The sequence below is a fragment of the Emys orbicularis genome, chromosome 5, assembly GCF_028017835.1.
Source record: "Emys orbicularis isolate rEmyOrb1 chromosome 5, rEmyOrb1.hap1, whole genome shotgun sequence".
Classification (NCBI taxonomy): domain Eukaryota; kingdom Metazoa; phylum Chordata; order Testudines; family Emydidae; genus Emys; species Emys orbicularis.
Window position 1 is genome coordinate 56,339,684 of NC_088687.1, and position 27,954 is coordinate 56,367,637.

At 43.6% G+C, this 27,954-nt stretch overlaps 1 protein-coding gene across 1 annotated transcript in view; it reads left to right on the forward strand.

Annotated features, from left to right (window-relative positions):
- The first annotated feature begins 1,488 nt into the window (after nt 1–1,488).
- The window catches only part of SMARCA5 (SWI/SNF related, matrix associated, actin dependent regulator of chromatin, subfamily a, member 5), a 50,118-nt gene continuing 23,652 nt past the window's right edge, over nt 1,489–27,954 (forward strand). The window contains exons 1-11 of the mRNA XM_065404569.1: nt 1,489–1,626; nt 5,547–5,621; nt 7,761–7,927; nt 8,848–8,948; nt 10,550–10,650; nt 15,819–15,998; nt 22,203–22,358; nt 22,450–22,581; nt 24,355–24,423; nt 26,396–26,505; nt 26,830–27,056. Of these exons, the coding sequence (XP_065260641.1) occupies nt 1,489–1,626; nt 5,547–5,621; nt 7,761–7,927; nt 8,848–8,948; nt 10,550–10,650; nt 15,819–15,998; nt 22,203–22,358; nt 22,450–22,581; nt 24,355–24,423; nt 26,396–26,505; nt 26,830–27,056 (1,456 nt within the window). The remainder of the gene's footprint in view (nt 1,627–5,546; nt 5,622–7,760; nt 7,928–8,847; nt 8,949–10,549; nt 10,651–15,818; nt 15,999–22,202; nt 22,359–22,449; nt 22,582–24,354; nt 24,424–26,395; nt 26,506–26,829; nt 27,057–27,954) is intronic.

Below are 27,954 nucleotides of genomic sequence, written 5' to 3' on the forward strand. Positions count from 1 at the left end.
CATTAGATCTCTAACCACTGTAGATCTAACGGCTAAAATCTCTACATAGGACAACTGTAGCCATCTATGGGTGGCTCTTGAGTTGTTGCACAGTTGTTGCAGAAGTTGATGGAAGGTGTCTAGGAAACTGCATGTCTCAGGCTCTGTCTACTCAAGCATTTTTGTTGCTCAAGAGTGTGAAAAAACATCCCCCTGAACTGTACAATGCTTCATAAGCGGGAGCCAAGCTCCCGTTGACTAAGCTACCACACCTCATTGGGAGTGGTTTTATTTTGTGGTGGGGAGAGCTCTTATACAAAAACTGTAGGCAGCACCAGGTCTGGCCAGGGCAGGGGGGAGAGCATACAAGGGGCAGTTTGCTCTGTGTTTGAAAGGGGTCCCCCAACCTGTGGAACAATATTAGGCAGGGGGTGCTGGGCCCCATGATGGGAGTAGCATTGCAAGCTGTTGCATAGGGCACAGCACCACTCTGGCTAGAGTGCCCCCTGGGTGCCGTAGGCTAGGTGAAACCAGCTCCTCTCCGCCCTCGGGCTACCACGGAAAGCTGGACAGACCCATCACTCAAGGGCGATGCTTCTAATCAGGGAGGCTCTCAAGAACCCGAGCCGCCTGGGAGAGGACAGGTGGAGAGGCCCCTGGGCCAGGCTCTTCAGAAGGACGGAGGAGCCCCCTCAGTAGAAGAGTTTTGCTCTGGGCCCCTAACCCTCGGCGCGGCCCTGCTCAGCGGTCTGGCAAAACGCGCAAACCAGCCAACAGGTACACCGAGGCAGCCGTGATTTTAAAGGTAATTTTTAAAAAATTAACGTAACGGCTGCGGGGGCCCTGACCCCGACTGCAGAACTGCGTGGGACTGGCCCTAACGCGCTGCCTCGCCAGCCCGTCCTAACGCAACCCACCACAAACACGTGTCCGGCGTGGTGCCGCCGCCCTCCCCCGGGCCCTGCAACATGACCTAACCCGCTGCCTACCCTGGGCTAAATCCTCCCCTCCCCGCAGGTGTGACGCTCGCAAGGGGGAGGGGCTCCATTGCTCGCCTCGCCGTTCCTTTTACTCTATGCGTGGGGGAGGGGGAGAAGAAGTCGTGACGCAGTAAGCCTGCGGTTGTCCCGACCCAACTCCTCGCGCGGCCCCGCCCCCTTTTTCGTAGGAGACTCGTAGTAGTAGCAGCACCTCGTGGGTTTGCGGGGGCGGGGGGATTGCCCAACAGGGGACGTGTGGCCGCGCAGGCCCGTTTGCTCCCTGCTAGAGTTCTCGCGAGATCTGGAAGCCGGCTAGGTTGGTTCCTGGTTGGTGGGGAGCGCGCTGAGAAAGCCGGGGCGGCAGCAGTGACGGGGGCCTCAGCGCGGAGTCTGTGAGCGACGCCCCCCATCCCCTCCAGCCGGTCCCGTCAGCAGCTGCGTAAAGGATCGCTCCTCCTCCGCGTCCAACCGGTGCGGCGGGAGCGGGGTCCCGGCCCGGCATTGTCTGCGGGGCGGGCACACCGGGATCATGTCCGCCGGGCAGCAGGAGCCGCCGCCGCCGGATGAGACCCTGCCCCCCGCCAGCACCGCGCCCCCCGCAACCACTAACAACGGCAGCGAGGCCGCGGGGGCACCACCTCCCGCCGGGGGCGAAGCTGACATGGAGGTGAGGCGACCCCCCACCCCCACGCACCCCAGAGGAACAGGAGTCCGAGCTAGGAGAGACCGCCCTGGGCTGCGGTGCCCCGCTCCCAGCACTCCCCGATTCCCGCTCCGGGGTTCTCTTGCCCCTGTCCCAGCGGGCCCCTCCGGACACTCGGGGCCTCTCTGCCCCCAACCCCCACTTGGGGAGAAGGGGCCCGGGGCGGGGATGAGCTGGGCACAGCCCCCCGGTCTGTCCGCAGCGCCGCGCGGTAGCCGGCGTCCGAGCCCCTTTCTACCCGCCGCCCGTCGTGCCGTGCCACGAGGGCTGGGTGCGTGAGCCGCGTGGGACAGAAACAATAGAGCGGGCGGGCGGATGAGGAGCCCTCTGCAGCATGTGTGAGTGTGAGGAGGCGCAGAGCGGCAGTGGCGTTGCCTCCCTAGCTGGCCGCCTACCCACACAGCGTGTGCGCGTCGCCTTCCTCTCCTCGGTTCATGAATGAAAGGTGGGGACGGCCGGTCAGGAAACGGGCGTCCGTCTCCTTGTGTGTAGGGGCTGTGGGAGTCTCTCCGAGTTACCAACGGGCTGGGAAGCGGGTAGCTTCTGTGCGGCATAAAGAGCAGCTGTTACAAATGCTTCCCACTCTTGAGCAGAAAGTAGCGTCGTCTCTCTCTCAACTTCCCTTCAGCGTTGTTGCTCTTTTTCTGTTCACTGCCCCGCCTGTCAGTTCGGTAGGCGCTGTGTACATCAATCCATTCAAACAAGAGGTTCCTCTCTCCTCCCCTCCCCCCGTTGATGTACTACAAACTTCTAGAAAGATGAGAACTCCAAATTTCAGATTGATTTTTTTTTAAATCGTCAGTTAGTCAAAGTGCAGCCCGTCGATGTTTCTTGATTTTTGAAGGCAAGCGCAAATCTTCACATGCTGACTGTTGAATTCATTCGTCTTCTCTTCCAAAGTGAGCATCCCACTTTAACAAAGTCTTTAACAAACAAAGACTTGTGTTTAGCTGAGTTTTCTCTTTAAATTATGGAAGAATTGAGTACCTCTGGCAACATTTTATAAATCAGTGGCAATTTCTGTGATCTGAAATGTCTTATTTTGGCAACAGGTGCCTAATCCAGAAATTTCCAGGATTTAGGAAAACCTGGGATTTGAACTACTACCTAGAGATAATTGTTTTGTAACAGCATTTGTTTCTTTAGCCATACATGGACACTAGTTTGTCTTTTTTAATTGCTGAATGTTTCACATTTTGAATCATTCGTTATAGTCAACCTACTTAATCTGAGTAGTTTGCAAATTCTATATTTTTAAGTAGCTCCTTTAGATGAGCAAATAACTAAAGCATTGGGGTAATAAATACTATTTAAACCTACAAAAGTAAGGCAACACAGAGTTAGGGCTGTTTAAAAAAATGTAAAAGCTAAGTGGGAAGCTATTAAACAAGGATTTTTGATGTATGTGGTTTTTGTCTTTTGTAAAGTTATAGTTCTATTAAGAAGAAACCAGACTACTTTGGATGTTTGTTTAAAATATTTCTTGACATATTTATATCTGGTGTTTCTTTTTTTTTAACTGGATTGGAAAGTTTCCTGATGAAGATTTATAAGTGCTCTGCCTCCTTCCTCTGGAATATTGATTTACGTTGATTCAGAATTAAAGGCCTTTAGCCGTTGTTACCAGATTTGCTTTTTTCCCCTGAGATTGCTTAACTAGCCAAAAAGGCAATCGGATCCCAGCCATAAACTCACTTCCTTCATCCTATATGAAGCTACTAGGGTCTTATCTACACTAGCATTTTTTTTTTAAATTTCCCACCATTGCACCACTACTGATGTAACTCTTCTGTTAGTAATAGTGGTGAGAAAGCTAGTGTAGACTGGCTGCTGGTGTTCTAAGGGTTAGAGGAGATATGGGGATAAAAATGTTGGTGGACAGGGAATCTTGTTGCTATCAGTGGCAGGAGACTTGAAGGAAAAATGCTAATGTAGACACATCCTAGGAAGCCATGAAGAGCAATGACACTTTCTTCTTTGGATAGAAAGTATAGCTTGGAAAACATGCCATACTTAGGAAATTTTCATCTGAGAATTTTTGTTCATGCAGTTCCTTCTTATACAGAGGAGGCTCAGCAGCATATAATGGAAATAAATGTTACACTTTCAAAAGAGGAAAAAAGAACAGCTGATTTATTTACAGAAGTTCAAGAATTATTTGAATTCAAATTTGGTTGAAGGTGTTTAATGGTGTCTTGACTATTTTGTGTACTCTTGGTTTCAAAATCTTATTGGCATGTTAAGAGGAAAATGCTTGTCCTAAATTGTCTACAGTTGCTGCCCATTGGCTTTTTAAAGTTGTACAATGTTATCATTTGTGTGTGTATAGATTAACGTTAATAACTTGTCAGAAGTGTCTATCTCCTGTGCAGGGTTCACAACAGTTCTGCTTGTCTCTTAGCATAAAGCAGAAGAGGGTTTCCAGGTAGACCCTGGCTAGATGGGCAACACAGTCTGGTATAGAAAAGGTTGAGAACCACTGTCTTAGTGCAGTGGATTTTCCATCTTTTTTCTGTTGGATCCTTCATAGTTTGACTGGCAAATTAAAATTTTGCTTTTACAGTTTCGTATCCCCTTTTGATATGCCTGTTGTGTCCTCCCCCTGCTCTATGGAGATGGAGTAAGCGGGGGGCAGTAGCAGGGGGGAGGGGGAACACCCTGACAGCACCCCTCTTCTTCTCTCTTTCCCCCCCCTTCTCCCCCGCACAGCAAGCAGGAGGCTCCCGGGAGCAGCTCCAAGGCAGAGGGCAGGAGCAGCATATGGCAGTGGAGGGAGGGACAGCTGAACTGCTGGCAATTGATAATTGATAGCCTGTTGGGCGGCTGCCGCACAGGGAACTTAGGGGGGCGGGGAGCTGATATGGGGGCTACTGGTCCACCATGGTTCCAAGCCCCCACCAGCTAGCTCCAACGGGCTGCTCTTTCTGCAAGCAGTGGACAAAGCAGGTGGCTGCCAAACAACGTCATAAGGGAGCATTGTGCAACTTTAAACGAGCATGTTCTCTAATTGATCAGCAACATAACAACTTTAACCGGGATGACTTTAAGTGAGGAGTTACTGTATGTTTCCTTTTTATGTCTATATTCTTTCTGTCCTATTCTTTGCTTTGTGCGTGTTCCTGCCTGTTTTGTGTTGATATCACTTGTCCATTCCCCACTGGCCAGTACGGACTGAAGCGAGGTAAATAACTTTTTGGGTAGGCCATCTATTCTAAACAGATGATGGATGGTAATTGTCTGTAGATATCTCATTCTCTTCCCCAACCTCCTTCAGAACATACGTTGTAAAATGCCCCTTCAGGACAGTTGCAGGGGGGAGGATCATGCCAGTAGTATTTCCACCTCCAGTACACATTGCCTCTGTTCCTAGCACCAGAAGCAGAGTGAAACTCATAAATTGTTAATAAAGATGCAGTCAAGTGGTGGAGTTATGGTGTTGAAGCAGAGTACTTTATTGCCAGAGGGGAGAATGGGATTTTATTTATTCCCTATCTGAAAGGGTAGTCAAAGAAAATACCTTTGTGTCCCCTCGCCCCCCTTTCCAAAAAGGGAAATGTGTGTGGGGTAGAATCAAATTATTTAATGGAGACTTGTTTTTCTATCCTAAATCTAATCATCAGTGGTAATTAGTTGGCTTGGTAGGCAAAAGAAAATCAAATAGCACCGCCTCCTTAACTTGCCACCCTGCCCCTAGGTCAAAACTAAAATTAAAACAGAGCAATTCTTGATAAGTAAAATTGATTTTGGTTTGAATGTATCAGGAATTGAGATAGAGGTGTCATACTCTGGCTAAATGGTAACATGAACAAAATAAGATGATTGCGCAAAGCTGGATATCTTTATAAAGGAGAATTCAATTTGTTTTTAATTTTTTTTCCTCCTAGGAAGTTTTTGATGATTCATCACCAGGAAAACAAAAAGAAATCCAGGAACCAGATCCTACATATGAAGAGAAAATGGTGTGTAATTTTGAGCACATGTGCAATATGGTACAAATAGCCACCATTGATGTAACTGCTTTTTATAGAAAAGTTAATTTCTTGCTCTTATTTGAGACATCTTAACTTGGTTCCTTGTATTTTGACTAGGCTTTTCTACAGAAATCTTAATTTTGAGATTTGTAGGCTGTCCTCTTCATATTTTGTCCTCTACTCCTCCCTTATTTCCCCACTCCCCTTGAAATGGTACAAGCTTCTGCAATTTTTAGTGGTCTAAATTAAGTGAGATGTCCTAGGAGTTTACAAGGAGTGGTGTAATGTGAAGATCTGCGTTGTGACACTGTTCAGAACTTGATTCTTTTCACTTGTTTTGGGAATGGAATGGTGGTGATGTATTGAGCTTCTGGAGGGAGGGAACACTTCACACATGTTATGCATCCTCTGGCTAGTTTAGAGCTGTGTCTATAGACTCTTGAGGCAGTTGTGCCAGGTCCTGCAAAGGGCTCAGGCCACCTTAAGAGAAGTTGAGAAATAATCATTCACCCTCTGAAACAGGAACTTACATCTGGTCTGAGGGAGCCCATCAGTATCTTAAATCAAAACCCCATAGAATTACTCTGACTTTTTTAACATATAGGGTCAGATAAAGTCTAATGATCATGACCTTTATTTTCCTGCTCTAGAAAAAAGATCACAATCTCATATTTTTGACTTCAAACGCTATAGCCCTATACCAGTTGTCCCCAAACTGTGGGGCGCCACCCCCCTAGAGTGGTGTGGAGGAACTCTGGAGGGGCAGGGCTGGGCCAGCCTGCACGGGGGGCAGGGAGGGAGTGCGTGCCACCCAGCCCCGCTCCCAGCTCTGCTCCGGCCTCGTCATCTGGCTTTGGCTTCACTCTTCCCCCCAGCTGCAGCTTTGCTCCCTGCCCTAGCCCAGCCCTCTGATGGGGAGGGGGAAGGCAGGGGGCAACAGGGGTAAGGAGGGTGTGGCCATAAAAAGTTTGGGGACCACTGCCCTATACAGTAAAAGAGAGGTAGTCATAGTGTGAGGGAAGAAGGATAAAAAGCTACGCAGCAGAAGGCTCTGTTGGTGTTGAAAGTTCTCTGAAGTTGTATTAATTACCAGGCAAAATAGATTTGAGATGGGAAGGCTTCAAAGAAGGCAGATTCTTCTGAGGTAGCATGATTTAATGGACTAGAGTACTAGACTGAAAGGCAGCAAATTCTGAGTTCTAATCCTGCCTCTCTGTTTCATAGTGTGACCTTGCGTTGGTGATTTAATCCAAGGCTTGCAAAATGTAGTAGACCTCAGAACCTGATATAGAAGATCTGAGGTCTATGGGCAACACTGCTGGGAAGACCTGCCCCCTCTTTCTCCTCCCCTTTAAAAGGGGATGTCACTAGCTGCTTTAATAGGGGATGTTGCTAGCATTCATAACCAGTTAATGGATGATCTTCTGTCAAGCTCTGGCTAGTATGTAGGGAATGAGGCCATCCACCACCCTATCTACTCTCCTGTCAAAGCTTCCTTTTTTACATCCTTCCTATTAATAACTCAAGTACCTGTGTCTGCTTATAGCTTTACTAAGCTGCAGAAGAGTGAAACTGAAGTGGATGTTTTCAGTTCACTGCTACCCACATGATACTGAATTACTAACATTGAAAATTAAGGGTCTTTGTCTGTTTAATACTGCTGTTTCCTGCCAAAGTTATGGACAGCAGTTGCATTAAAACAGTTACCTTTGTGAGTCTGCACACTGACAACTCTACATTGGTTCACTTACAAAAAGGTTGTCTTCAGCCTATTGGTGCTTCACCGTAATAAACTGGACTTCTCATATACAGGGGTTTCTTCAGTCTTGAACACAGCAATTTGTATTCTGGAGATTCCTGGTCTCAAAGTTAGATTTCAGTATTATTCAGGTGTCCTCTGTGACCTTGGCCTAGACTTATTCTGGGATATTTGATGGGCTCTTGTTTGATGGGATCAAATCCATTTCACAGCCATTAATTTTTGTAGCTACCTATTTTAAAGAATATACATTCAAATTTGAATAATTCTAAGCCATTCATTGTAACTCTAGATTCTACATTTTTATAATACGAGCATATTGTAATGTCTCACTTGCTCAAGTGACTTGTTTTTCATTATATCAACAGCAAACAGACAGAGCAAACAGATTTGAGTATCTGTTAAAGCAGACTGAGCTGTTTGCACATTTCATTCAGCCTGCTGCTCAAAAGACTCCAACTTCACCTTTGAAAATGAAACCAGGACGTCCACGAATAAAAAAGGATGAGAAACAGAATCTGCTGTCAGTTGGCGAGTAAGTAATACCTCTTATTCTAGTTATGCTTGCAGTATGTTTTTGTATCTTTTTGCAGGTTAGGAACTTCCTTTAAAAGATGAGTGATGCTGTAGGGTATTTGGCTTTATTTTCTCAAAATTGCTGATGTTTTGGCCTTGTTTTTTAGACACACATACAGCATTATAAAATGAAGTCATTTTACAACAAAAACAACTGCTGTTTATAAATTGAAGTTTGGTCAGAATCCAAATAATTTTTGGGGTGGTGAAGAAAGAAGGTGTGTGTGTGTGTGGGGGGGGGGGAATAAATGTAATGGCTCTTGGGGAATCCAAGTGTACTGAATTTTACAGGTGAACCAAAATGCTAAAAAGAAATGTAATTTGTTTTTACCTTTATTGCTGTTTATAAAGATGTTGATATTTTTCTAACTCCTGAAAGAGAGCTCTAGAGCAGCTGCCTCTGGGAAGCTTTGCAGAAGCTTAGGAACTGCCTGTTAAAAGTACAACCTCCCTGTTAGAGGCTAATGTTAGCACCCTTTCTATAGTCTTTCCATTTTTGCTCTCCTCCAAGCATTTTGCTCCCTACTCTCATATTGGAGCCTTGATAGTAACAGAAGGAGAGAGAATATTTCTTCTATACACAAATAAATGCAGCTGGAAGTTGAGCTGTCAGCATAGTATTAAATACTCAGATCAACAGAAATCAGCAAACATAGTGACACAAAACAGTAGATGAGCTTAAAATTGGAAAGAGTAATTATCCACAGCATAGTCTTACAAAGTATATTGCAAATATTTATAAGAAATCAGTCTGCAAGTTTCTTCAGACCACTCTTGTTACCTCTATCAAGAATGGTATCAAGATTTTATTATGGAGCAGTCTGGTGTCTTCTCAATCTAGTTTGAAATTTGTTTTATATTTTACTTTTGATCTTTTAGCTATCGACATCGTAGAACAGAACAGGAAGAAGATGAGGAGCTATTGACAGAAAGCTCCAAGGCAACTAACATATGCACTCGATTTGAAGATTCTCCATCATGTAAGGTTTGCTCTTTCGTTCTTTGTTCTTGGTAAAATCTCAGTGGACCCTACAATTCTTCTATTTCTAATATTCTTGCATTCCTGAGGAGGATGTCTTTCCTGCAAGATCCTCATAATCTAGACAGTGGTTTTCAAACTTTTTTCTGGAGACCCAGTTGAAGAAAATTGTTGATGCCTGCGACCCAGTGGAGCTGGGGATGGGGGTGGGGGGGGCTCAGTGCTGGGGCAGGGGGTTGGGTGCAGGATTGGGGCATGGGCTTACCTCGGGTGGCTTCCAGTCAGTGGTGCAGCGGGGGTGCAAAGGCAGCCTTCCTGCCTGTCCTTGCACTGCGGACCACGCTGCGCCCCAGAAGTGGCCAGCAGCAGATCAGATCCTAGGCAGAGGCACGCAAGCGGCTCCGTGCGGCTCTCGCCTGCAGGCACCGCCCGCCCTCTCAGGTCCCGACCAGTGGGAGTGCGGAGCCAGTGCTTGGGGTGGTGGCAATGCACGGAGCCCCGTGGTCCCTCTGCCTAGGAACTGGACCTGCTGCTGGCCGCTTCTGGGGCGCAGTGCAGTGTCAGAACAGGTAGGAACTAGCCTGCCTTTGCCAGGCAACACCGCCAACGGGACTTTTAACAGCCCGGTCGATGGTGCTGACCAGAGCCGCCGTGACCCAATGCCTTACGTTTGGTGACCCAGTACTGGGTCTTGACCCACAGTTTGAAAACCACTGATTTATGGAAAACTTTAAATTTGCAAACGTTTAGATTTTGATTATTCCTGAATTGGTTGAGGATCTGGCAGTTTAAATTTTAACTTGCTATATGGCGGAAATGTAATTTTTTTCAGATGAGTTTTGATTCTGCAGAAAAAAATAATTTATGGGGAAGACCTGATACCTGCGCTACAGTATCGAATTTTTGCACTGTGTAATTCCAATAACTTTTGCTATGAACAGCAGATGCAGGACTTGCTTCTCTGAAGCTGGGGGTAGAAAAATAGGACTCTACTCTCTCCTTCCTGCATCCTCAGCAGAATATTTCCAGTAGCAACATTGCTCCTGCAAGTAGCTTTCCTTGGTAGCATTGTGAAGTTTACTGTAATGTAGTTTGACTCCTATTCAAAAGATTCAGGGCAGCAGCTGCAGGGATTTTACTCTGAAAGACACGTACTGATACAGTACCTGCCACTGGTGGGGTTTTATTTTTCAGATTATGCATACTACATATATAGCACCAGTCTAATCTATCTTCCAGTGCAATTTAATCTAATTGATTAATCTTACATTTTGAGGAGAGATAATATACTTTAACCTGATATTGCTTGGTGGTTATATCTTGGGTTTAAGATTTGAATTAAGATTATTACATTAGAATTTTGGCACATCTAGTGATGTTGAGGGAAACATGCTCCTTATGCTATCACTCTTTAGGCTCAGAGACCTGTATTAAGAAATGCCACAGCCTCTGCTGGTAATGTCCTAATTGCTCTCTGGAAAGTATTACTGTCACATTCTCCAACCTTTAGATAAGAAATAGTTAGCAATAAGGGAATGCTGTGATGGCTTCATATATATTTTACAAATCTTTTAATCTGTTTTTGCATGTCCTCACTTTTAGATGTAAAATGGGGTAAACTGCGTGATTATCAGGTCCGAGGGTTGAACTGGCTCATCTCTTTGTATGAGAATGGCATCAATGGTATCCTGGCAGATGAAATGGTAAGTGCTGCTAATTTTTGTTGTTGGGGCTGTGTGGGGAGAAGGAACATGAAGACACGAAGTGTAATCAGATTTAGGTCTAGTTAATTTTTTTAAAGAAGCTGTTTATATTATAAAATGCAAGAGATTACGTGTTATGATACACTTTGAATGATTTTTTTTTGGGTAAAATGTGGTTAATTCATAACATTTTTGTTAAAACTACATGCATGACATTACTCCAACACTTCTGTTAGTCTTAAAGGTGCCACACGACCCTCTGTTGCTTTTTATGGATTCAGACTAACACGGCTACCCGTCTGATACATTACTCCAACAGCTGTCAACTGGAACAGCTTCCTTTGAGAAATGGAATCACTTCTATGTGCTTATCTGCCTCAAGGAAATGCAAACTCAGAAAAAGTTTGTTTTATGGAACAGACTGCCCTTTATATTATTTTAAAGCTGCAACTATTTTGAGTGGTATTCAGAAAGTTCTCATGGTAAGGAGCATTTAAGGTGTAAAAGAATGGCAGCTGCAGGGAACCAGTTAGAAGCCATTTTCCTCAGGCCCTGATCACTTTAGAACCCTAATACAGTGAGAGAGAGAACCCCACTCCCTCTCCAGTCATCATTGCCGTAGAGAACAATTTGTGGCACACTTAGTGTTGTGAGTAGGGTTAGCTGACTTGATTGCAAAAATGCCTGTTTCCTCTAGATTAGCACTTCTGCTAGTGGGAACTGACAATAGGACATTTCATAGGGTGCTACCTGTTGTGCTGCACTGTCTAGCTTGATAAGGTCAAGGTTTTTTCTATACCAAATGGTAGAATTACAATTCTAACTGGAGCATTTATTAAAGATAAGGCAAGTTTACCATAACCTAGAACAAGGGTCGGCAACCTTTCAGAAGTGGTGTGCCGAGTCTTCATTTATTCACTTTAATTTAAGGTTCCGCGTGCCAGTAATACATTTTAACGTTTTTTAGAAGGTCTCTCTCTATAAGTCTATATATAATATAACTAAACTACTGTTGTATGTAAAGTAAACAAGGTTTTCAAAATATTTAAGAAGCTTCATTTAAAATTAAATTAAAATGCTGATCTTAAGCCGCCGGCCTGCTCAGCCCGCTGACAGCCTGGGGTTCCGTTCACCTAGGCCGGCAGCGGGCTGAGCGGGTCCTGCAGCCGGAACCCCGGCCGGCAAGGGGCCGGCAGCCAGAACCCCAGACTGGCAGCGGGCTGAGCAGGGCCAGGGGCCGGGACCCCGGACCGGCAGCGGGCTGAGCAGGGCCGGCACCCCAGACCGTCAGTGGGTCGAGCGGCTCAGCCCGCTGCCGGTCTGGGGTTCCGTCCGCTGACTCCTGCCAGCCAGGGTCCCAGCCGCTGGACACACTCAGCCCGCTGCCAATCTGGTGCTCAGGGTGGGAGGTGAGGATGTGGGGAGTGCAGGAGTCAGGGCAGAGGGTGTGGGGGGGCTGGGTATGTGTGGAGGGTGCAGGAGTCAGGGATGGGGTCATGGGGGGGATGCAGGGAGCTGGGGTGCAAGGGGGTTCAGGGGTCAGGGCTGGGGGCATGTGAGGGGGTGCAGGAGTCAGGGCATGGGGTGTGAGGGGGAGGCAGGGGTCAGGGCAGAGGGCTGGGGGGGGGGTGGGCTGGGATATGGGGGAGTGCTCCCAGCTCCCTGCCCTGAGCGGCTCATGGCAGGGGACTGGAGGGATACGCCCCACTCCTACCCCCCTTCCCTGCCTCCTTACTGGTCTGAGCAGCGAGGGTGCTGGGGCTGCTCTTCTCCCCTCCCTCGCAAGGGCCATCGGCAGCAGGGAGGGAGAGGAGGCAGGGCTCCACGCAGCACGCTGGGGGAAGAGGCGGGGGAGGGGGAAGCTTGGCTGCCGGCAGAGCCTGCTGTACAGCAGCCGCCGGCAGGAGCAAGCTTGCTTCTGCCCCCGCCAGAGAGAGCGGGGGGCGGAGAAGAGCGGGCTGGGTTGGGCAGGATTTTTAATGGCACGTTGCTGCCTGCCGGGTTCTGGCTCAGCCCGCTGCCAGGGTTTGGCAGCGGGCTGAGCGGGACCCCGGCAGGCAGCAGCGTGCCATTAAAAATCGGCTCGCATGCCGTCTTTGGCACGCGTGCCATAGGTTGCCGACCCCTGACCTAGAATGTATGAAAAACTTTTAAACTTACAAATGTTTGGATTTTGGGTGATGGTGAGTATCAGTTAAAACTTAATTTTTATTTAGCTTTGCAGCTGTTCTGCTTTTAACCTTTTCCTTCTAAACTACTTCTGCACTAGCTGGAAATGTTGATTTCTTTTGAAACATGAGTTGAGTTCTGGAAACAAAAATAATCATTTTTAAAATAAAATATTTTTTCCTGATATCCAGTCATAATCATTTTCTGCAGCAATTAACTTTATCATCTGAATCCTCTTCTCTGCATTTTCAGACCTCAGTATTTCCTGTTAAACTTTAATTAATTATTTTTTTTACTGACAATGCAAAAATCTTATTTTATCCTCTGTTTATCATTAAACAGCATTTACTACTTATAAACTGGATTTGAGTTTGTCTGTGATGCATCTTTGTTTGCTAAATATCAATATCTTGTGACACTTAATTTTCTAGAATATCATTCTAGGTGTTTATTTTTGTTAATCTCTAAATTACTCTTTTTGATAAATGCTAACTGAAATGTACTCAGTAGTTGCTTCCTCTTCTGCACATTTATTTTTGTTGATGATGTTCATTTTGTAGGGTTTTTTTGCCATCGCATTAAATATACTTTTTGTTTACAAAACAAAACACAAAAAACTCCTCTTCCAAATGTCGTCTTATTTGATTCCTGCATCTTGACTTTGAAAGTATGTGTATTTTTAATTATTTCTAGGATTGGGCATTTGACTGGTCCAAAATAGTCAATTGACAAGTCAGATATTGGTGAAAAATGGTCAAATATTTTAAAGCACCAATTTATTACGTCAGAAACAGTGACAAAGAGTAAGACTTTCTGGTCTCCAATAGGTTTAGCCGTAGATACTTATGCCTAATTACAAAAAACAAGTTACTTAAGTGAATTATTTTAACTCAGAAACATGTGATACACAATGAAATGAAGTTCTAAAAAATGAAAGAATGGCACCATGATGCAGTCTAAAAGATAGGCTGCTGCCTACATCAGGGCATGAAATATTTGATCATGATCAAACCTAATTATTTCAAAAGCTTTTTAAAAATAAATGGGGGACGGGTGGATCAGAAGGGGAAGAAAACGTGGAAAAACAGAACATTTTTCTTAAAATTAGCATTTTAGTTGCAAATATGTTTACTTTATAGCTTTCTCTACAACACTTGCTACAGTATTTTAATGTACATTATTAATGGGACACAAGATGACTATGAGCAACTGGTGTGGAAGTCTACAACTACTTTATCCAAAAATTTGCTAGATTGTTCTCTGTAGGAAATTCAGCTAGTTAAGTTTACTACTTAGAAGTGTTGTCAGCCCATTTAGGCTCAAGCTGCAACTATTAAAATAGAATTATTTGTATCTAATTATATAAACTTGTTTAAATTTAGTATTTCTGTTAAGGATAGAATACATTCAACAGGAGTTTGCAGTACTTAAGTCAAAATGTGCAGAGTTCTTCATGGGCTCTGAATCCATATTTAGAGGCATCTAAATAAATGGCCTGGGTCTTGGTGGAGCCGAGTACCTCCAACTCAATTTGAAGTCCAGGGGATCTACAGGTGCTCATTATCTTTGAAAATCAGGCCACTTTATATAGGTTCCTGAATGCTGTGGACTTAGGTTCCTGACTTTATGAACCCAAATTTGAAGACATCATTAATGTATTTGAGAATATAGACCCACATTAGTTTTCTAGCCAAAACAACTTGAATCTTTACAAGTTTTATCTTTTCATGTTTTAAGATCTTAATGGATTACTGATACGCTTTTTTTGGTCTGTTCAAATAAAGTAGACACTTGTTTGCAGCAACACCTTGTAAGAGCAACTGCTGCTTATGAGTAACATTTCCCCTGGGAACACTTTTCCTACCCTGAATTGTCCACTTGGTAACAGCAACATTTGTGACACTGTGATGTCACATCCAGGGGCAGAGATTGGGGGGGCATTTAGGGGAGTTGTCCGTCCCAAACTGCATTTTTCAACTCCCCTCCTGACCCTGGCCCTTCAGCGCAGCTCCATCCATTTGCCCTGCCTGACAGAGCCTGCATGGAGAGCATGAGTGTGGGGGGGAGTTTTGTGGAGGGTCTGGAAGAGATGGATTTTGGGGGGGTGGGGCAGGGCTCAGGGGAGCAGCAGAAGCACAGCTGGAAGGTTTCCTCCTCCCTTCGCATCGGGGGGGGAGAGAATATGTTGCTATTTTGCAGTGGGGAGTATCGGGGACCACCTTCGTGTGCATTGAGCTGTCCCCTCTCCATCTTTGCTGATGGTGAGGTATGGGTGTGCTGTTTTGCCGTGGGATGTTGCTGACCTGTCCCCTTCCCCCCTCCATTGCAGGCTGTGAACAGTGCCCTCTCCAAGGTGGAGCATAAAGTTGCCTGTAGGAGCATCCTCAGACTGTCCCCAGCAGCTGGGCTTGGTCAGCCATTTTGCCGCCTGGGGGTTCCCCTGCCCCATTTCTCCCAAACTTGGGGTTCCCCCATATCACATCCCCACAATGTGGCTGCCCCACCCCTTCCAAAACACCCTTAACCCTTCATATGCGTTTGGTCAGACAACACTCCCTATAACAGCAACAGCCGCTTAGGAGCAACATTGCAAAAGGGCGCAGATATGTTTCTACTAACAAGCATCTGCTATACTGTTCCTAGTGTTTTCTACAAGCCAGTAACTATCAGGTTTCAAATGCTGTTTGCTATCATAAATTAGAGACCTTTCATTCATTTTATGCTGCAGGCTATTTTTCTGTACTTCTTTAGCAAGTCACGCTAGACTTACTAGTTCTTAAAACTTTTTTTAAAAAGTAACTAATTTATTTCACTGCTTGCTTTAAAAATAAAGTAGTTGTCTGTCAGGTCAGTGTATCTTGGGGATCTCTGTTTGTTGGGATTTTTGCTAGTTTTGTTTTCACCTGCCTTTTTAAAGTTTACCACTGAGTTGCTATAAACGTTTTTTTGAGAGAACCTTTCCCCATTAATAATAGAAATAAATTTTAACCTCTTAACAGGGTCTTGGAAAGACACTGCAAACGATTTCTCTTCTTGGGTACATGAAACACTACAGAAATATTCCTGGCCCTCACATGGTATTGGTTCCCAAATCCACTTTACACAACTGGATGAATGAGTTCAAGAGATGGGTACCAACACTTCGAGCAGTTTGTTTGATAGGTGACAAAGACCAAAGAGTAAGTATGAAACACTCTATTGCATATTCATATTTTTCTTCTCCCCTGCCCCAAAGTATTCATATATGGTGGACCCAACATATAAACTTGCCACCTGGTTATGTTTTCTAATCAACAAGTAGCTGCTGTAGATTGTTCAGGAGGCAGACTAATGGTTCCAGAAGTAGATGCCACAGAATTTTCAGCTTAGGCTCAGATGTGCTCTGTATTAGATACTAGATGACACCCCCTTTTTTTTCTTTCAAACAAACAAAAATTGACACATGAACATATAAAAGTATACAAATCTAGTCAGTAACTTGGTCAATATAAGACCTAAAACGGATGCTATTATTTGAAATGTAATCAATTTTAAAAAAGAAAAATAATTTCAAGCACTCCCTGCTTCTGAGGCTTACCTGCTGATTTTTGTCACTTTACAGTCACATTTTCCTGCTTTTTAAATTAATTTTCTCCTTTTTTGTGTTATGGAGATACACAATATAAACCAGTGGAAACTGATCTCTTTATTTTTGGGGGTGGGATGAAACTAACTATACAAAGTGCAAAATGTATGAAATAAACTAACTAGAAAAGAGAAATAGCTCATTCTGTAGTCCCTCTGTTATAGGAATCTTTGGTATTACTTGTAACAACAGTGGCTATAAATTTTCTGAGTATGGACTCTCTCTCCATACAACTCTTTTCCTAAAATAAAATCGAATTGTGTCCCCTTGTAAAGTGAGATTCTGCTCTAATAGTGACCTCTCTCTCCCTACTCAACAGATCAGTTCCCTGTGAGTTTTCTCTAGATTAGGGAAAAATTGTTTTCCAGTCCCAATGTAATGTTGTCGTCGTCTTTTTCCTAATCTAGATAAACATTGTGTTCAAGCTGTCATCTTATTCAAGTGACAAAACCAGGTTTTTGCTTTGTTCTGCTCTGTGCAGAGCAAATCCACTTGAGAACATGAGTTGGAGAGTGCAGAGAGAGAATATTACCATGCATCAACAGAACTGCTTACTAAATTCTAGTCAATTATACTTGTGCAAAGCCATTGAAGAGAATGTGGTTGCAAAAGTGTCACTGAAAGAGTAATTTTGGCTTGCAGCATTTTTAGTAGATGTGGTGATATGTAAAGGAGATACCTAGCTTGATTCTCAAACTTCATTGGACTGTCAGTCTCCCCCTACCTGAACCCCATGTGGGGAGACTAATATGCCCAAGGTCCCAGGATTCAAGAAGAGCTTTTGCCAACCCCAGGCCTTTCTGGTCATTGACACCCACCCCAAGTGCCTGTACTGCCTTGGGGTAGCTCAAAGTGCACTGTTTGATCTTTCCCAAGCCAAACCTGTCAAGCTCCTGAGAGGTTTCTGAGATTCCTGATAGATCATGCTGTGAGGCCCTCAATCTGCTGTTGGCCTGTCAAACCCCACTGTACATTGGGCAGAGCCGCTGAGAAGTGCCCTTTGGAGCACGGTGATCGCTGGCTCCATGGCCGATAGGGGTAGAACCAAGGACTCCAAATGAGGGCATGAAGAGGATAGGAAACACTCTCACAAGAAGCAAGAAAAAAATCCCCCTCCAGGTCCTCATCCAAGAAGAGAACCTCTTTTCTGGTACCTTCTAAGCTGTGTGAGACTCTGCACCCTGATATAGGAATGTCAGGAGTTCAGAGCATGGTACTGGTCTCTTGGCTCCAAAGAGCAAGTGTGCCCAGAAACCGGTGTTAATGCAGGAGTGGAATTGTCCCTGGTACCAGTGAGGGAAATGGAAGCAGAGGCCATCTGCACTTGTGGTACCATCACACCATGGTGAGTTGTTGGTACCAAAGACGGTGACAAGTTCAACACTGCTGTGCTGCAAAAAGAAAGGAGTCCACTCCGCCCCCTTGCGTTTGGAGATAGATACACTGCCCTGAGGACATGACTGTCTTCTCAGACCCAGAGTCCCCAAGCCTGTTAAAACCAATCCTGACTAGGGAGATTCCCTGGACCAATAGCATGGGGGAAGGTACAAGAAAGGGGAGAGTAACTCACCTATTCCTTCTATGAGCTGGGACATAACAAGGCTCCTGGTACTGACAGCACCACCCATGGTGTCTGAAGCTGCCTCCTCCTCTAACAAGTCAGGTGTTAGTAGGAGATGATGTCCTCTCCCATAGAGAAAAGGGAGTCTCTTGGGCGCTGGCCCGATCTCATAGGAGAGATTATCCACATTCGGATCAATTGCACCATGCTCCATGAGGACCACCTCGGTTTCATTTTAACTACCTGCACTGGCATTATTTGGGCCCATGGGACCCACACATGCAATATTCTGAGTCTGCAGTCCCATCAAGAATCCAAATAACCTTCACCTTGGAGAACTTTCTGAACCTCCTCAGGAACTAATGGAGGAGGAAGAAGAACCAGATCCGATGGGGTTATCTCCAGACAGGGTGGTTGCACCAGCCCCACCTTCACTTCCTGATGACTAAAGGCAGTTTCAAGACCTGTTAAGGAGGATTGCAAGTACACTCTAGATTCCTCTCAAGGAAGTGCAGGATTTTCCTCAAAGTGCTGGATTTAGCAAGGTGGTACGTCCCATTAATGAGGTAGTCTTGGTGGCTCCAAGATCTAGCACAGCTGCTCCGAAAAGAACAGAAAATGTTCCATTGTACCAGCTAATGAAGCAGAATTTATATTCACGCATCCTGCTCCAAGTTCATTAGTAATTCAGGCTGTGGCTGAAAATGACTGACAACATCAGACCAGATCTGCTCCTTCCCATGAGGAAGCTTAGACCTTTTCTGGAGAAAGTTTGCTGTGTGGAACTCCAAGTTGGTTGAAGTAAAACTATTGCTAATGACAGCACTAATGTCAAAGTATGATTTTATTTATTATATACTAAGTTTGTGGGTTCGCTGACAAACTCCCACAGGAGGATAGATTGCGGTTCAAAGTGTTCATCAAGGAGGGCAGATTGCTTGTAAGGGAGTCTCTCCAGGCCTCTGATGCTTTGGATACAATCTTCTGCCCGATGGTGATGATAGTCATGCATTGGGAGTTGTGGCTTCAATCCTCTGGATTTCCCAAAGTCCAGTCCATAGTGAAGGATCTGCCTTTGAGGAAAACAATTTGTTGAGTGAAAAGACAGATGTGTCAGAACATTGACTAAAGGACTCCAGGGCAACCCTCTGCTCTCTTGGTATCTACACTCCAGCCCCACGAAGCAGACACCACAGACTGAACCATACAAGCAGTGATCAGCACTTCAACTCTTTTTTATCATCAAAGACGTTACAAGCCACCCAAGAAGCAACATAGGGTGCAGCATAGCAAAAATATCTCCTCTTTGCTCTCTTTCCAACTCCAGCCTCACACTAGAAAGCACTTTTGATGGGAGCTTCAGGAGCTACTACTCAATCCCTGTAACCCATCCAAAAAGCTCCTTTCCTGTTCGGGGACGCCTGATACTTAGGGTATGTCCACACTACATGAGGCCTGTAAATGATTCATACCATTTATTCTAACCCTGCATGTCCAAGTCATGTCTGAAATGACAAGTGTTCTGCATCAGTAAATAAGGAGTAAGGTCCCCCCCTTCTTTGTATAGAAGTCGTCACTCTTTGGAGCTGATGTATTTGTTCTTCGCAGCGCACCTTTCAGGGATACACAACAAGTTAGCAGATAACCTCAACAGGCACTTCTCCAGGGACCATGAATGGGAGCTACATGATTCAGTGGTTCATAACGTATTTCAGCAATGGGGGCCCCTATCTTGGAACCTCTTTGTGTGTCAGGAGAACAAGAAATGCCCAATCTACTGTTCTGGGGGACTCGAGGTCAGGGCTCCTGAGACGACTCTTTTTTAGTACCATCGTTGGGACAACTAACATACGCCTTCCCACTTCTTCCACTCTTACCCTGGGCCCTCAGAAAGATCAAGCAAGAGGGAGCCTTGGTGATGCTTATTGCTCCCAGATGGCTCAGACAATTCTGGTTTCCTGACATTCCAAATGTCAGCATGTCCATGCATCCATATCCAGCTGTTCCTGGACCTGTTGACCCAGCACAAAGGCATCCCAATCCAGCTTTCCTTCACCGAACAGCCTGGTATTTGGATGGGCAACAAACCTAGAAAGGACATGCTCAGAAAAGCATATCCTTAATAATAGGAAGGTGTCAATAGGAATGTGCTACATCTCAAAGTAGAAACGATTTTCTCTCTAGTCAAAACTGTCAGGTAACACCAGAAGATTCCGACATTCCTGTCATCTGAAAATACCTCTTGTCCTTAAAGACTTCACGTCTTTCTCTTCGCTATCTCTGGGTGCACATAGCAGGTATCAGCACCTGTTCGCTTTGCTTGACAACCACTCTATCCTTACCCATCCTGTGACAGGTACATTGTTAGAACCTTTCCTCTGATACTGAAACCTACCCCAACTTGAGACCTCAATCTAGTCCTATCAGCATTAATGAAGATTCCGTTTGAACCCTTAGACATAGGTTCCTTAGCTCACCTACTGATTTGTGGTGGCTATCACTTCAGCCAGAAGAGTAGGTGAGCTAGGAGCCCTTGTGGAGAATCTGTTTTACACAGCTTTCCATAGGGACAGTGTGTCTCTGAGTTTACACCCGAAATTCATCCTTCATTTACCTGTCTTCTTCCCAAAGCTGTATGCCACCAGTGAGGATAGGAAGTTTTGCTCTCTGGATGTCAGTTGAGCATTGACACTCTACCTGCAAAGGACTAAATCCTTTAGGAAATCAGATTATTTGTATCTTTTGCAGACTGTGAAGCTATCTCATCCCAAAGTCTGTCTGATTTGAATTTCAGGTTGCATGTTGCTCTGTTATGAGTTAACAGCAATTCCACCCCTGAGGAGTGTGAGGGTCCACTCACTTAAAGCTCAGACTGCATCAGTAGCCTCAGTTTGAGAAGTGCCTCTTCTGGAAATCTGTAAAGCGGCAACATGGGGCTGTATTCACAAAATGTTATGTACCCAGTGCAAGCTTCTACAGCTAACGCATCATTTGGCAGAGCAGTCCTCCATTCAGTGGTACAGCATGGGTCCTTGCACTCTGCTACTCAATGAATACTACTTGTTGACTCACCCACAGTGGACTACAGATCAGGACTATCACTCGAAGATGAAAGGTTACGTACCTTAGAGTAACTGGAGTTCTTTAAGATGTGTGGTCCCTATCTGTATTCCGCTACCCGCCCTTCTTCCCCTGTTCTTTGGCACCGTATCCTAGGGTTATTTTGTGGTCAAAAGGTACTAAAGAGGCAGTTGGTTTGTGCTTCCTTCACCATGGCCTTGGTTCAGAGCACGAGGAGGAGAGGGGCTCCAGCATGGATTAATGTATGCTGGTAGCAAGAATCTTCTGGTCTCAAGAGCATATGCACTGGCATTAGATTAGATTGGATTAGAGGATAGGGACCACACATCTCGAAGTCCAGTTACTGTCACATAAATAACCTTTCTTTTTGAATTCTCCATTGTTGGGCTGTATTGTAGTCCCTAGATGACCGCACTCAGTAGCTCAGTTTTTTTTTTTTTTTTTTTTTTAAATTAGCCCAGCAGTGTCAGCTTGGATTTGCTTTACATATTCCAGACCCGTTATACTCTAATCTAGTGGTCCCCAACCTGTTTACTTCACACCTCCCCTTACTTCTGTCCGCGCCCATCCCCCAGAGACAGGAGCGTAACCACAGTTCCGGGAGGTGGGGACGCAGACAGGAGTAAGGGGGCCAAGACTGGGACCACAGCTAGGGGCAGGAGTGGGTGCAGAGCCTCAACCAGGGGCCAAGGCTAGCAGCCACAGTGGGGCACAGAGAGATTCCTCTGTGCCCCCCAGTTTGGGGACCATTGCTCTAATCCAATTGAAATACTATAAAATTACTGGTGTTAGTGCTCCTTTACAATTTTTAACCTTATGATTTATCCATTCAAAAACTTTTATGCCTACTCTTCTGGTAAAGATTGATATCTGAAGCTTGCTTTTCTTCCCCACTTAAAAATGAGATATTGGCACTTGTTCAGTCTAGCAAATCCCTAAAACTAGAAAGCACATCTGTCGCGTTGAGGCTACAATGAATTTTTATTTTTAACCCCTAATTTTGCAGTGTGAGAGGGAAACTTTGTTTTGAACACTAAACAGAATATATTCAATTTGTTTAGTTATGAGATATGGTAGTTAATCTTCAAGATTTATTTTTTTTCCCTTTCTAACCAGGCTGCCTTTGTCCGAGATGTATTGTTGCCAGGAGAATGGGATGTCTGTGTAACATCATATGAAATGCTTATTAAAGAGAAATCTGTGTTCAAAAAATTTAACTGGAGATATCTAGTTATAGATGAAGCCCACAGGATCAAAAATGAAAAATCAAAGGTAACTTAGAATTTACTCAAAGTAGACATTTGCATAGATTACAGCATCTTTACAATAATACAGTTGTGATAATTGTCTTGATCTCTTTCAGTTGTCAGAAATTGTGAGGGAATTCAAGACGACAAATCGGCTGCTGTTAACTGGAACTCCACTTCAGAACAATTTGCATGAACTCTGGGCACTTCTCAACTTTCTTTTGCCAGATGTCTTTAACTCAGCTGATGTAATGTTTCTTATTTTTCTTTAACTGAGTTCATTTAATTTTTAATAATCTACTGACTTGGGAGAAATACAAATAACTTTAATAGACCTGGTTAATTATGTTGTGATTGACAGTCCATTCATTTCTGGTTGTTGAAAGGTATAGTACAGATGCTCCCCGACTTACGCAATTGATCTGTTCCGGAAAGCCTTGCGTAACCCGAATTTTACGTAAGTTGGAAATGTATATTGTGCAAACATAAAAAACCAAACAGTTACAACATTTTCTGCTCTAAATCTTCTTTCGCTTACGAACTCGTCCTGCACTCTTGCTATCACTTGGTCGCTTTCCAGGCATGATTTGAATGAAATAATAGGGTGAAATAACAGAAATACAGTATCACCGAAATAACACGAGACTGAGAGGCTGTGAGAGCGCAAAGCCTTCCCTTGTAGGAGATGCTACTGCTGTATTCCTCTGCACACTGCACTACAGTACAGTACTTTGCGTTTCCGTACGCTACGCATTATTTTCTGCAACTCGAAAATTTTATTTATGCCTTATGGAACTTTTTGTGTAAGGTCGAATTTGCGTAAGTCAGGTCTTGCGTAAGTCAGGTCTTGCGTAACCCGGGGAGCGTCTGTATGTAGATGAATTCACCCAGTATATTGTCCGCTGTACGTTGTTTTAAACCTTATTGTCCACTTAACACACACAATGGGTGTTTCAGTCACTGTGATTTGATATTTAAATTTCATGCTGGTGATTTTTAAAGAAGGATTATGTACTGTGGTATCTTAAATGACTAACTTTATTATCAGATCAAATTTTAAGAATCATTTTGTTGTTTAGTCTTCACATCTTGAAATTTAGTTAGCAAGATTTTGATTCCATATGAGATGGGAAAGCCAATGCAGTTGTGTAGTGCACTCACTACCAGGCTGGAGTGCCTTGTGCCCACATCTGATGGTGCTGCAAAGGCAGTGCATTTAAGTCCAGATTCAGTAAGGTGGTTTTGCTTAAGGTTTTGTGCTTATGCTTAAGCTTAGTTATGTGCTTATGCTTAAGTACCTTGCTGAATTGGGGCTTTAGCCCGTCTGGGAGAAGAAGCTTTGCAATGTATTCAGGTAGCGGGCATAGCTCCCCATCTTTTCCATCCATCAAATGCTCAGTGGCATCCAGCCCAGAGCTGGTAATGATATTCTTACTATAGAAGATCTGCCTGTGGTGGCTCCCTTCAGCAGAAAAGAGCGGGTACATTAAATGTTCTGATGAGTGTACCGAGATCTTCCATAATGACCATGAGAAAAAATGACCTTCATATTGGAGCAAACTAGAAACAGCACTTTGATTCCAAAAGCAACTTACCTGACTGTTTGCTTTCTGTATTTTTCTCTTATTTGATTTTGAACAAACTGTCTGCCTCCTATATCAGCTTCTGTTGTGAAGTCATCCTGGTTTTTTTGGACAGGACGTGGAAATGAGTATAGTGTCACAAAATCAGTATTGTAACTTAAGGGTGCTATATACAGTTTTTGTACTGCTATAACCATATCTGGCTAGATACTGACATAGTTAAAGCAGTACAACCTCTTAGGGGGATTCAGTCATACCTAGTATAAATGTGCTTATATTAGTACAGCTGATTACATATCAATATACTTACTTACGTTGTGAAATTTAAATTGAATTTGTAACGGTCATGTGGTGAGCTACTTTCTTTATTATTGCAGTAGATTAACTTTCTTGGTGTAATAAAGTGATTTCTATATATAAAACATTTTATTAATATAGGACTTCGATTCATGGTTTGATACAAATAACTGTCTTGGAGATCAAAAGCTGGTGGAACGTCTCCACATGGTAAGTTTTTGTTTGTTTGTTTTGTATGTGTCACATTCATATAATGTTGAATGAGTATTAACCAGTCCTGTTGTTCCAAAGATTTTTCTGATGTCTTTGCTCATAGAACATTAAGGAAAATACCCGTATACTATACTTTTTGGAATATTTTGCAGAATAATTGCATCCTGACTTCAGTGATGCAAAGGATGTATATAATTCTTAAATAGGCCTGGTTGAATAGCTTTAAGCCCAGATCTTAGGTTTTGAAAAAGGTATGCAAATTCCAATATAAACAGGTATTGTGTGTGTTCAACCTCCCCTCCCCCCATGTTAAAAGAATATTTATTAAGGTTGCAAAGTCAAGCATTCATATTAGGAAATGCTTGAATTAAGGTTGTCTGTACAACCTTAATTTAGTTCCCTTGTGCATATGTGTTGTGATATGGTCTTTAGTTAGAAGATCACATACTGTTTTTTCCCACGGGACCCCTGTCTCATTCTGTGCACAGGATGGATGGTGCTAATTTGAGCAGCTGTTTAATAGTTTGTTTTCTTGTCACTGTTCAAATATGTGGCCCCATGCCTTATTTACTGAACAGTCTTAAACCCCTGTTCTGAAGACAGAGTGTATTAATTTCCTCTGGCTTTTGTATGGCACTTATCTCTATAGTATCTGAGTGCTTCATAAATATTGGTAAATGTATTTTCCCAACATCCCTGTGAGATGAGGGAGTATTAGCCACATTTTGCAGATGGGGAACTAAGGCACAGAGAGATTAAAGTCAAAAGTGTCCGGTAATTCTGGGTGTACAATTTGAGATCCCTATGATTCTGAAAAATCAGGTCCTTAGCATTTTATATGTTCAAAGCACAACTCCCATATTCTTATGATCCTATTCTCCTCTGTAGGCCTGGCTCTCTGTTCTTACTAACTCTCCCATGGTGGATCAGTCTCCCCCTTTGATGAGAGTAGGCGATGCATTATGATGTCCCATGGCTGCAGTGCAGCATGGGACATGACATCCAGCTAGGGAGCTCAGCCTTTAGAGGAGAATGGGGACATTAGACAACCAAACTATAGGTAGTATGAGGCACTATGGGGGCATATCTGAATTGAAGTATTTTATTTTTGGCAAGCAAACAATTTTCTGTGGAAAACAGCCACTTGTGAAACATTTTATTTAATTGGAAATTCAATTTTCTGTCAAAACAGTTTTGACAAAAAAATTTCACCCATTTTGAGTTGTAATGTAAGTGCACGAGAAACCAGAATATGAAACTGACCCTAAAGAAACTGAAACTGATGAATCTAAATCTTTTTCCAACTTGAATCGTATACATTGAAAGTACCAGAAACACTAAAATTTGAAGAAAATCCAGAAGTGTAAGGTGTTCCTACTCCTCCTGTCTGGCACAGATAACTCATACCACTCAGTGGGAGTGGTGGGGGGCAAAGCAAAATTCTTGTGAGATCACCTCTTAGAGTTATGGCTTGATGACCATGCTCATTTTTGCCTATCTCCAGCAGCTTTTCATATCAGTGATGCCACTTTGATTTTTGGGGCATCTTCATGCAGCTTGGTTATCTGTAACTGCTTGCCATGCTTGATAACAAAAACAGAGGTGGGGCGTTTGGACCATAGCAATACTGGTACTAGCCATGCTAGTATTTCTTCCTTTTCCCCCTGTGTCTCTTCAAGATGCTCTGGTTTGAATCCTTCAGAGGAAACTCAAATGTGTTCCTCTGGAAGATAGCTGTGTATGTGTTAATCATTTTTCCAGAGGACCCGGTTACGGTCTGGAGTTTGAAACTCTAGGAGGAACAGTGAAACATGGCTTTAAAATACCAATGGATTAGTTTTCAGAAATGTATTCAGTGAAGCTTCTCTATTTTATTGATAGCTCTTGCTTGTTTAGCAAATAAGAAACACACAAGACTTTAATTTCTTGCTTTATTAGATACTCAGCCTAAACATTTAATCTACTCCAGGTGCTAAGGCCATTCCTCCTTCGCCGTATTAAAGCTGATGTAGAAAAGAGTTTGCCTCCAAAGAAGGAAGTTAAAATTTATGTGGGTCTAAGCAAAATGCAAAGAGAATGGTAAGTAATTCAGGCACTTGTCTGTACTACTGTTAAAGCTGACTAGAAATCTGCTGCTTACAACTGAACTAATTAAACTACAACTTCTGCAGAAAAATGCTGTTGTATTGTGCAGAACCTGATTTAATTGCTTATGATGCAGCCAGCTGGGAGGAATTCAATATATGTTTCCTTGTGATAGCTTTACCTAATGGCTAAGTTGCTGTTTATGCAATCATCAGTGAGCTTTACTTATGGAATGGGGGAGGGTCTGCTTTTGAGTTCTTGATAACTTATACAATAAAAGAGGGCCTTTACATAATTGAAGTATCACTTTCAATTTAGGTATACACGAATCTTAATGAAGGATATAGATATATTGAACTCTGCTGGTAAGCTGGACAAAATGAGACTGTTGAACATCCTGATGCAATTGCGAAAATGTTGCAATCATCCTTACCTCTTTGATGGAGCAGAACCTGGTCCACCTTACACAACAGATATGCATTTGGTTACCAACAGTGGCAAAATGGTGGTATTGGACAAATTGCTACCAAAGTTGAAAGAACAAGGTATGACTCATATTTCTTTCCTGATTTGTTTGAATCATTTGTCTGATTGCTTGTCTGATTCATTTGATTTTAATAAATGGAATTTAATCTCCAGATGTATTTTCTCTGTAGATCATAGATGTTGTGGAGGCTAGGGTGGCCTCATAAGTAATTGGATCACAATCCATTAAAGGTTTTATAGATCAGGATCAGGACTTTGAAATCTGTTCTTCAGTTAAGTGGGGGCCACTAAAGCTTCAGTTGGTCCCGAATGTAGTAACCTGTTTTTTTTTTTCAGCAACAGCTGTCAAATGTACATTGCTGTGGAGTTCTGCTAACTATACTGGCTCTCTATAAGATACCAGATCATATTCAAAACCTTGGTCTTAACCTTCAAGGCCCTCTATGGAATTGTTCCAAGGTACCTTGGAGCATGTCAGTCTCCCTTAATGGCAGCATTCCTCAGGACATATGAAACTCAACTTAAGGGGAAGCTTGTGAAAGTGAGGAAACTGCTTTCTTGGCAACAGGGTAAAGGCTCTGGAATTCATTACTGCAGGAGATCAGATTCACCACAAATATTACTTCCTTCAGAACAAAGCGTAAAACTTACTAATTCAGTTAGTGTTTTTACAGACAGACCTAAGCACAGTAAAGGAGGAGACAGTAGAAAACTTAGGGGCAAGGGAAGACCTTAGAAAGAAAGAACAGCCATAGGCAATACGAAGTAAACCTAGGCTTAGCCCATTGGCCTGTATTTTTGCTTTATCCCTTGGGAGATATTCAGACACTATAGTGATGGATGCCATTATAAGACCTGAGATAGGAGTTAACAAATCAAAATGATAGTGTTGGCATTTTTTGCTTGTGAGGCTTGTTGCTATATGCTGTGTCAGTTTCAGCTGTCATGTGACAGTTG